A 10,683-nucleotide genomic window follows, 5' to 3' on the forward strand; every position below is an offset into this window, starting at 1 on the left:
CTTTCTTTGACTCTCTCGTTCACTCTCTCTCGCTTTCTCTATTTCGGCAAAACATCAAAGCTGGAGGCGGCGGTGCTTTGATGTGGCGGCGTGCTGTCGAAGGTACAAAGTGAACGCGGGGGGATGTTGATCTGCAAGGTGCCTCTGTAACACGGGGGGGCCCGCACTTGAAAGAAGGTCCTGCACAGGGGAGGCGCGGTCGTGAATGTCCAACAAGTCTCAAGTCACAACACTCTGAAGGTCAGGGAGAAGCTGGACGTGACCTCGAACGCAGAGGCCTGAGTGATGCGACTTTCCACATTGCAAAAGTGATGTTGGAAATCAAGTGTGACATTATGCAAGACTTTGGAGAATCTTGTGAGACTTAAGCTCCGTCAGAAGGGGACCGCTGTTGGCAAACAGGAAAAGTGTGATGACAGACGTAGAACAGGAAATAAAGTTAGAATGGCAAAAATTGTGATGATAACAGAACAAGAGAAAATGAACTCTCAAATGTAATGAAAGAAAACGGTATGATGATCACCATGGAAGAGGAAATTTAACTTTGATGGTAAAAATATGTAGGAAAAACGAATGATTACCATAGAACAGGAAGTGCAAGTTTGGATGGTAAAAAGTCTTGACGATAACCACAGAACAGACATGCAGAAATTGTTTGAAAAAAAATGTGTGATACAATTTTGAGTAGTGTTAGTTTGTATTTGTTTGACACAAGTTGACTTATTTTTTCACGTCTGCGACTAATAAAATGTTACTTTAACATTGTAGCTTGAATTTTAATACATACAGTATATGTTGTAGTACGATAGTTATTCCTTTACATACACGTGCAACATGGCATCTTCAAACCGAAGTGTGCTAGCCAAAGCTACCGTTGTTGACCAGTAATGGAACAGCGTCATCAAGTGGCGCGATTCCCGAATTGCACCTAATCTGCCGTTACAGTCTACACCAACGGAATCCATAAATGAGCGCAATAGTTTCGCTGGATTTTTATCATAAATATATTAAAAGGCCTCTGTTAAAAAAAAGGTAATGGCAACAAAAAACCCTTACTTTCCTCCGTCTTTCCCTTCAACACACATTTTGTAGGCAACAATTTGTCAGTAAAAATAATACAATACATGCAGATTTATATAGCGCTTTCACAACAGCGGCAGCTGTAACGGAGCGCTTAATAATGCAAGTAAAATTGAAGGGAAAGTCAACAAAAATACAATTCTTTGTCGTAATTTTTCTAGTTCATTATAGAGAACCCACATAGGCAACTGATTATTTGTATTATTTATTCGAAAAACGTATTCACGAATTGCAATATTTTTTTTCTGGATCTAAAAGTAATCAATTATCACATTTACATTTCTAAACAATAGCCTTGAAGCTTTGACTAGAAGGCTTTATGTTTTCAATATTTGTTGAAAAAAGGGCATACCCAAGAAAAAAAATGAGTATTGATTTCATTATACTGGTAGAGTATCTTAATAACAAAGTTGGTATGATGTTATCCGCGTACCTGTATTTGTACCACTTTGTGTGACTTGCCCTGCTGCAAAAGTACTTCCTGAATGTCGAGGACCGTTTGCCCAGAGAGGGTACAGAAAGAGGAAGTCGATCGTTGAATGTTTCACTGTGTGCGCGTGCATGGAGGACGAGTTTCTCAGTGTTCGTTTGCGTGCGTGCGCGCGCGCGTGTATGATATATGAGCACGCCAATGTCGGCGTTTGTTTGCGTGTGTCAGTGCATAAATGTGTGACAGTGTAGAATTGTGTATGTCAGCGTGTGTGTATGGGGGGTGGTGTACGTGAGTGCGTACGTGCCAAAGCCTCCGTGCGTGAAACTTTGAAACAGTTTCACTTTGCCACGGATTGAGGAAGAAGAAGAGGAAGCTCCGTCTAAGAAAACAAGCATGAGGCATGTAGACGATGGACCCGAGACGTGAGCATTAAGCTCAGAGCGTCCACTATGACACCATGTCAACTCCTTGCTGATATCCATTGGACTGTGCCGTGTGTTCCAAGAAGGTGACCATGGCCCAGGATCTGGTGCTGAAGCAACGTAGCGAGATCCTTTGTGGTCTATGTGCCAGCGGGTCTCCCGAGCCCCTTGAGAGGGTATTGGATGTCCTCCTGGCCTGCGGGGAGTTTTCGTGGGAGGATTACCACAACGTGCGAGTGCAGGGGAGGCCGCTTCATGCCAACGCCAGGCACCTGCTGGACCTGGTCTACGCCAAGGGGGAGGCCGCGTGCCAGGCCTTCGCCGAGGCAGTCCGGGAGGTCCGGCCTGAAGACCCGGCGCGTGTCAGCGGGATGCTTCTGACGAGAAGGCCCACCCTGGTGGCAGAGCTCCAAAGCTGCATGGACGGAGCTCTGGAAGCTCTGCTGGAATCGGGATGCTTCACCCACGAGGACTGTGGAGACGTACGCTTGCCCATACACACGCCCTCGCAGCAGGTAGCACAAACGTTTAAATACACACTCATGAAAATGGCACCACCGTGTGTGTGAATGTGGGACAGTGTGAAATTGTCACCCTAGGTTTCCCCATTATATGGTTATCAGTGTAGTTAAAAAAAGTGATGTGTGAGCTTTCTTAAACTGTCATACAAGTGTAAAAAAAAGTTAACCACTGTGTAAATTAGCTTATTTTGTCTATTTGTCTCACTCAGGCCAGACGTTTGTTGGATCACGTGAGCTCGAAAGGCGAGTTAGCAGCTAACGTGGTGCTACGCTACATTGAGCAAAAGCAACAGCCTGGGTGCGACCTAAAATCTGAGAAGACCACACCCGAAGGTTTTGTATCATTTCATACAGTACATATCAGCATTCCATCATCCCCGTGTTAGTCAGACATGAGTCAGTGTACAGTGACTACGCACTGGTTCACCGGGGTCTGTTTACGTCCTTCTTATTCTCATTTGGATTGCAACAGAGTTCAAATGGACTCAGCAGTTACACCACCATTTGATTTGAATATCAAGCAATATTTTCAAAAAAGGCTAACGCGGCTCACGTGACGCAGTGGTCATCTCCCACCTCGAAAGTTGTGGGTTCGATTCTCAATCCTGTGTGGAAATATGGGCAAATGCCTGGAAAACAAACACACTCCCTATTCTCAAACTACAAAAAAAGCAATTCGAATTATTAATAGATCAAAATATACGGAACCCACAAATCCACTATTTATCAAATTAAATACGATTAAATTTTATGACCTGGTTGACTTTAAAATCGCCCAATTAATGTACAAAGCACACAATAACCTGCTCTGCCAAAACATTCAGAAGTTTTTCGAAATTCGAGAAAGCAACTATGAATTAAGAGGTACCAACGTATTCAAAAAACTCAAAACAAGAACAAACATCAAGCAAAGAAGTGTATCTAGCAAAGGTGTTAATCTGTGGAATAATCTCGAAACGGACCTGAAAATGAGTAAATCGCTTGCTGAGTTCAAAAACAAATTCAAAAAAATAGTACAAACAACCTACATCAATCAGAGTTAAAATGATAAATTCTAAACATTAAATATAATGATAAATCAGAAATAAGTATGAGCCTTAATGGAGACTTCTTCTTACCTTTTCTTTTCTGATTGATATAAAAATGATTTAGTTGATATAAACACATAACGGTGTCGGACTAGATACGTTTTTTACTTCATCCTACTCCCTTGAACATAATAACTGTGTTGAATGAAGACTGATTTCTTTCTTTTTACTTTTTTATCTACCGGTACCTTATTTTCTGTCAAATTATTACTGTATATGTTTTATGTTCAATAAACAAAACAAACAAGTGTCCTTGAGCAACATACTGATGCTTTTCTCCCGATGCCGTGTCATCAGGAGGTAAAAATGACAAGACGGTGTTTAAGCCCTTCTTCACAACATCGATCCTTGTGTACCTCTCCGTTACAGAGCTGCTAATATATCAGAAGAAGTTGCGCAGTTCTGTGTCAGCCCAGTCCAGCTTCCTCAGTACGTACGGAGGAACTGGACACATGTTGCTTGATGACATCTACACCGAAGGCCAGCTGGAGCTGGCTCAGGACTGCAAGGATCAAGCACATCTGGGCTTAGAAGACATCATAGGTACAGCGGGCAATGTGAATCAGGAGGCGGACACGGTCTTGATATCCGGGGATGCCGGCAGTGGTAAGAGCACCTTACTCCAGAGGCTCCACCTTCTCTGGGCTCGAGGGGCCACCCTCCCCGAATTCGTCCTCCTCTTCCCTTTCAGCTGTCGTAAGCTGAATTCGGAACTCAATGAGCTGTCGGTCCAAAAGCTACTCTTCCACCACTGCTGCTGGCCCGATCGCGACCAGGACGAGATCTTTCGCTTTATTCTGGACCACCCGCACCTCGTGGTCATTACATTTGACGGTCTTGATGAGCTAAAGCAAAGCTTCTCGGACGAGCGCCGCGTCTGCTGCCCCACGCAGCCCGCCCCCGTGCATGTACTATTGTTCAACTTGCTCCAGGGATCCCTCCTGAAGGGGGTGCGGAAGGTGGTGACCAGTCGTCCGGAGGCCGTGGGTCCGACGTTGAGGAAGCATCTCCGCAAAGAACTCTTCCTTAAAGGCTTCTCCCCCGATGGCATAAACTGTTTTGTCAAGAAACAACACCACGACTTGTCTGTGGCCTCTAAAGTCTTGGCATCCATTCAGGCCAACACGGCTTTATTTGGACTTTGCCACAGTCCCGTCCTTTGCTGGATTGTCTCGCAGTGCCACAAAGAGCTGCTGGGCTGTGGAGATGGGACGCCGCAAACCATAACGGACGTGTACCTCATGATCCTGCAGCACTTTTTGCAGCACCAAAACGCTTCGAAGTGTTCCGAGGGAGCCGGTTTGCTTCAGGAGCACCTGGGCGGCATCTTGCATCTGGGTCAACTTGCTTTCCAGGGTGTAGAAGCTTCCTGTTACGTCTTTACTGGCACCGACCTGGAGACCTGCTGTGTTACGGACAAGGAAATCTGTGCGGGCTTCCTCGCCCAAAGCAAGGAAATGTCATTCCACCAGAGTCTTCGGTACGAATTCCTTCATGTGACCGTTCAGTGTTTCTTCGCTGCGCTTTACATTGTTTTATCCAACAACGTGGACCGCTCCGCTGTAGCTAAGCTGTTTGGGCTGAGGGAGGCCGACTTCAGTAGCACCTGCTTTTGGTCCTGCTTGTCTGCGGACCACCGCCAAGGGCCGGACGAAAGCCCCAATTCACAAATCACGGCCACTTTCGTCTGCGGTCTCCTTTCCCAAAGACACAGACGCCTATGGTTGCACTGCACCCCGACAACCACCGTGGAGAGGAAAGCGCGACAGGTGGTCCATTTCCTCCACAAAGGCATGCAGAAACATTTCAAGTCCATCCCCCTGCCAGTTCGGGGTGAAAAAAAGAGCATGCACGCCATGCCGGGCTTTGTCTGGCTCATCAAGTGCATCTACGAGATGCGGGAGAGCAATATGGCCGAGGAGGTGTTGAGCCAGTTGGAGGTGGACCACCTGAAGATGACCTACTGTAACATCGGACCCGTGGAGTGCACGGCTCTGGCTTACGTGCTCAAGCATCTGAGGAGTCCCGTGGGAATCGAGCTGGACAACAACTCTGTGGGCGACGTGGGTGTTGAGCAGCTCCTTCCCTGTTTGCATATTTGCAAGTCCCTCTAGTGAGTATAAGAAGCTTCCATACGTCATGATCTTGTGATCACATGAATAACGTATCTCCGCCCCCTTCGACAGCCTCAGAAATAATAACATCACTGATGAAGGGATTCGAAAACTGGTGGCAAAGGGAATCCAGTGCGACAACTTCCAGAAAATTGCGTAAGCCTTGTTGTAATAATATTACAGTGTAGACTTGCAGGCAGATCTGCCAATATGACCCATCGGAATTAGCCGTTAGCGTTTTCGTAAATCCTCGTAATGATCATCAAATGTTGACATCACGCTCGGCCCACATTAGATGGTATCCAGATGATGATACTCTAGGCAAAAATGGCTTTTGCATTTACTCACCGATCTGTCTCAAAACACTTGTTTCAGATTATTTGGGCCAATTCCCCTGTCGCAGTTCATCAAAGTGCCCCTAGATGGCGCCTAAAATGGTTGCATCAATCCGGAATAGCCCACTTCATGTTCAATTCCAAGAATGGCTCCTTGAAAGTTCGCTTTGTCATGGTAGACATTCATTCATTCATTCATTCATCTTCCGAGCCGCTTGATCCTCACTAGGGTCGCGGGGGGTGCTGGAGCCTATCCCAGCTGTCTTCGGGCAGTAGGCGGGGGACACCCTGAATCGGTTGCCAGCCAATCGCAGGGCACACAGAAACGAACAACCATTCGCACACACACTCACACCTAGGGACAATTTAGAGTGCTCAATCAGCCTGCCATGCATGTTTTTGGAATGTGGGAGGAAACCGGAGCACCCGGAGAAAACCCACGCAGGCCCGGGGAGAACATGCAAGCTCCACACAGGGAGGCGGGAGCTGGAATCGAACCCGGCACCTCTGCACTGTGAAGCCGACGTGCTAACCACTGGCCTACCGGGCCGCCCATGGTAGACATGTTAACTCAATTTTATCTTCACCGGTGAAAATGATTTGGGGCAGATCATTTTTCCAGGGACCCTCACAGCTCCTTTTCATTGCGCATGCTTGAAATTGACACCATGCTCCACCCACGTGAGATGCTGTTGTGAAACTGGTGTCAGGGGCATTTTTTTTTTCATGAATGGGCTCTCGTACCCCTTTTTTAATAGTGAATTTCTGAAATGGTCATCAAATGTTGAAACCGCGCTCCATCCACATTAGATGGTGGAGGTAAAAAAACGCGGTTGTTTAAAATCGGTGAATATAATCACGTCTTAACCACTGTGTTTCCTATTAGACTCTTCAACAACAGGCTGACTGACGCTTGTACGCAACACGTTTCGCATCTGCTGAAGACCAAGCAGAATTTCCTCTCTTTGAGGTTTGTGCAGTGTTCATGGTGTGTTTGGGCATGGGTGAAGATTTTGAACACACAGTCATCAGTCTTTGTTTGTCCGCCATGTTGGAGATCCAAATTTTAGGACAGGGTAGGCTTGAAATAATGATGAAAAAATGATGAGAGGGTCTCGTGTTTTGTTTTTTTATTTGTTACCTTCATCAGTTGGTGTCAGCTATGTCATAACATTTCCAGTTTCCTTAGGTGTGCTCAGATGAGGGCTAATACGTAGACAGATAACAGGGAAACATGACGCGATGACAAATTTAAACAACTACAATCAAAATTCAAGAATCTCTCGTCATCCAGCCAGGTGTAAAGACAAGCAGAAACAAAACTGAGACTGTTTCACTTCATGACTTGGAGTAGTTGGCAGCTTGGCTTAAAATGAAATAGCAGAGACTTATCTATAATAGATAGCGGTTAGCATGGATCAAATCAATTGCCATTTTGGCAATCAAACAATGCTATGCGCGCGCGCGCACACACACACACACTGCGGCAGTGACCTGGTGTACACGATGTCACTGGAAATCTCTGTGTGCTCTCCTTTGTTTCAGGCTAGGCAACAACAATATAACATCGGAGGGAGCCAAACAGCTGGCGAAGGGGCTGGAATGCAACCATTCGTTGACCCATTTGGGGTAAGTTAGAGGTCTATATACTAAATGATATACAACAAGATGCATCTTAATTGTGTCATATTGAATTTGTTCAGGCTTTGGGGCAATAAGATTGGCGATTCAGGTGCAGAGGCCATTGCTGGTGCTCTGGAGGGCAGCAAAACGTTAGCATGGCTAAGGTATTATTTTCTGTTCTCAGGTCAAATGTATTGTCAATAAAGCTTGCATTCAACAATGCAGAACCGAACGTGAAAATGCGTTGGTTGGATTGTACGTACGCGAGATGGCCACTTCCTGTTTTGTGGCAGGTGTGGGCTTGAAACAACACAGCAATGTTGAATTCCTTTCAAATAATATCTATTTAACCCTTGTGTCCTCCAAATTAAAAAGGCCTTAAGTTACGCATTTTACAATTTTTGTAATGATGTATTTTGTGTTATAAAAACATTCTTTTTTTTTTTTCAAACACTCAAAATGTTCAGAGGCATCTGTGCTATCCATACATATTCAAACACTCAAAATGTTCAGAGGCATCTGTGCTATCCATACATGTATAGTTTTTATTAGTTCTTTGGGATTTTTTATTATTCATTTTTTGCAAAAGGGAAAAAAAATTGTGTCTGGAGGTCCCAACCAAGCCCTACTAACAATCCCGACCGGACGTGTTCATGTAAAATGCATTGGTTTGAAGCCTCCTGCAAAAAGGCAAAATCATTTGTGATCCTCTGACGCCACCTAAAGTTGCAAAATTGGAATGACCTCAACCCAACAATGTGGCATGCTTACGTCTGTCCAAGCGAAAACAAAGCGATTGACGTAAAAATCGTGTGAAATGCATGTATATACATTAGGTTTACAAAGCATTCAAAAATATGAATTATAATGTGTCTCTATGGTGCAAAATATGTAAATTGTGATGGTTAAGGTATCAAAACGCTTTTTTATTATTGCTGCAATGCCTGAGAATTATCAGCCGGTGACGTCATGAACTTTAGGCCATTTTAGAACCCCTCCATAAGTTTCAGCTCTCATGTTTTTCTGAATGCCTTTGCCTTTGATTCAAAGACATCATTTTACATTTATCGCAAGCGGTGCACTACGAGGGTTAAACATGGGTCCCTCAAGGTTAAATTCTACTCCCAAACTATACTTGTGCGTGTTGTGCACCACTCATAAAAATCAGATCACACGCTAGCAAAGAGAGATTTGAAGTGGAATTGTCGTAGAAACGATGCCTTGCTCAAAGTTTGCTCGACAGAAGGCAACAAACATCTCTCCAACAAGAAGTTGCCGATTTTAAATTTTTGTCCAAAGTGAGAATTAAACCTGACTTGACAATGTAACTACCCGCTATATTTTTCTAATGACAGTTTGGTGGGCAATGGCGTGGGCAGCGCCGGAGCTCGTGCCCTGGCCAAGATGCTCAAGAGTGGCACATCACTGGAGGACCTGTGGTAAGTTTAGCTTTCTTGCGCAAGTGCTCCACCCTTCCAACTCATTCCTCTTCCTCTTCTTCACTGTACAAGGTTAACCGAAAACTGCATCACCAGAGAGGGAGTGGATTGTTTAGTTCAAGCTCTGGAGCATAACAAGCGTATCAAGTCAGTATGGTGAGCACATAAACACTGTTTGTACTTTATGGCCTACGCTAGGGATGGTGAGCTTTTTTATTGTAATAACCCAATTAATTTATTCTCATGCTTTGTTGTAGCGAGTGAAATCATGCTCATAAATGCCATGACTTCTTTGGTAGTTTCACACCAGCTACCCTTTTTTGACACAATTCATACTTTTTGTCTGGACTTGGTACCGGCCGTGGCTGGTTAATGAACCTTTTCCGTCTGCATGAATAGCATTATGTGTACAATATGTGTGCAATAAACTAAATATTTAATAAAATTGAGACTTTGATGTGCACAAGTCTTTATTTCAATTACAAATTCAAATGTTAAGATTTGAGCAAACCTAATTATTGAATCAAATGTTTTTTATTAAAAGTATGCGTAAAATGTCCCTATTTTTTCATTTTAGTAACAATCAAATGTTGAAGCAAAATTTTTTAATTTACATTTTTTAATTTAGTATTTTCAATAGATTAATTAAAAATATATAGATATTTATGTTATCAATCATTGTTGTTCTTTTTTTTATTGTCAAAAGTCTTACTGGGTTAACCTGGAACCTTGGGTATCGTATTTTGTACCATATCATCAGGAAACGTGTTGGTTTGACAATAAAATTCCTTGATTCCTTTAATGTGTGACTCGCTACCGGTGAGCTAAAAGCGAGTCGACCTTGCTCACCGGCCACACTTTGCTCATCCTCGTCCTATGTATCCGATGCAAGCTCCATGCAATTGATGATGCATTTGTTTTGCAGGTTGAGGAACAATCACCTCAGCCCTGAGGAGGTGGAGGAGATGACATGTCGTGAACCAAGACTCATCTTCTGATGCTGTAAAAAACTATATATATATATATATATATATATATATATATATATATATATATATATGCATTTGTCAAAATGACAACCAATGTGATAACTTTGCTTACCTAGTCTTTACACTTATGCATGTAGTGTAGATGGAAGTGAGTAAAATTTGTTTTTGCTTTTCTTTCCAGTGGTGATGTGACGAAATACAATGTCATATTACATCGTATTATCAGTACAGTTGCCTTTACTCTTGATAGAACAGGGGTGCCCAAACTTTTTGGATCAAAGATCTACTTTTTGATCAACTAACCTCACGGGATCTACCCTTACCGGCGCGCGCACGCACACACACACACACACACACACACACATTTAAGATTTACCTGCTTTATTTTTTTTTTTTTAATATTTTTTTTTAGTGAAAATGAGACTGATTAGTGTGCAGTGTATATTAACACAAAAATATATTACTAACATGTACAAAGACACACAAATGGTTGTTTGTTTGTTTTCTTCTCGACACTCCTCGGATCTACTTGTCTTAGATCTACCGGTAGATCAGGATCTACCTAATGGGCACCCCTGTGATAGAAGATATGAAGATACTGTATTGCCCTACTTCATCTTCTGTTGTTGTCCATTGTAA

General features: G+C 43.5%; 1 protein-coding gene and 1 long non-coding RNA gene across 4 annotated transcripts in view; one reads left to right on the top strand and one right to left on the bottom strand.

The window, feature by feature from the left end:
• The window catches only part of LOC127600079 (uncharacterized), a 183,639-nt gene that overhangs the window by 161,981 nt on the left and 10,975 nt on the right, over positions 1–10,683 (bottom strand). The window lies entirely within an intron of this gene.
• nod2 (nucleotide-binding oligomerization domain containing 2) lies at positions 1,451–10,203 on the top strand. 3 transcript variants are annotated; one of them, XM_052064293.1, is made up of 10 exons: positions 1,459–2,450; positions 2,666–2,789; positions 3,914–5,657; positions 5,731–5,814; positions 6,880–6,963; positions 7,539–7,622; positions 7,697–7,780; positions 8,972–9,055; positions 9,128–9,211; positions 9,981–10,203. In XM_052064293.1, exons 1-10 carry the CDS (start codon positions 2,028–2,030, stop codon positions 10,051–10,053), a joined length of 2,868 nt encoding a protein of 955 aa, XP_051920253.1. In that variant the 5' UTR covers positions 1,459–2,027; the 3' UTR covers positions 10,054–10,203. The 3 variants fall into 3 exon arrangements, with proteins under 3 accessions (XP_051920254.1, XP_051920253.1, XP_051920255.1); XM_052064294.1 differs by lacking the exon at positions 9,128–9,211 and having other exon boundaries at positions 1,451–2,450; XM_052064295.1 differs by lacking the exon at positions 2,666–2,789 and having other exon boundaries at positions 2,239–2,450.

This window comes from Hippocampus zosterae, chromosome 4 (assembly GCF_025434085.1).
Source record: "Hippocampus zosterae strain Florida chromosome 4, ASM2543408v3, whole genome shotgun sequence".
NCBI lineage: Eukaryota > Metazoa > Chordata > Actinopteri > Syngnathiformes > Syngnathidae > Hippocampus > Hippocampus zosterae.

Coding starts and splice junctions, on each gene's coding strand:
- nod2 (XM_052064293.1), top strand. CDS start 2,028: ATGGCCCAGGATCTGGTGCTGAAGCAACGTAGCGAGATCCTTTGTGGT. Junction 2,790..3,913: donor TGAGAAGACCACACCCGAAG/GTTTTGTATCAT, acceptor TCTCCGTTACAG/AGCTGCTAATATATCAGAAG. Junction 5,815..6,879: donor GACAACTTCCAGAAAATTGC/GTAAGCCTTGTT, acceptor GTTTCCTATTAG/ACTCTTCAACAACAGGCTGA.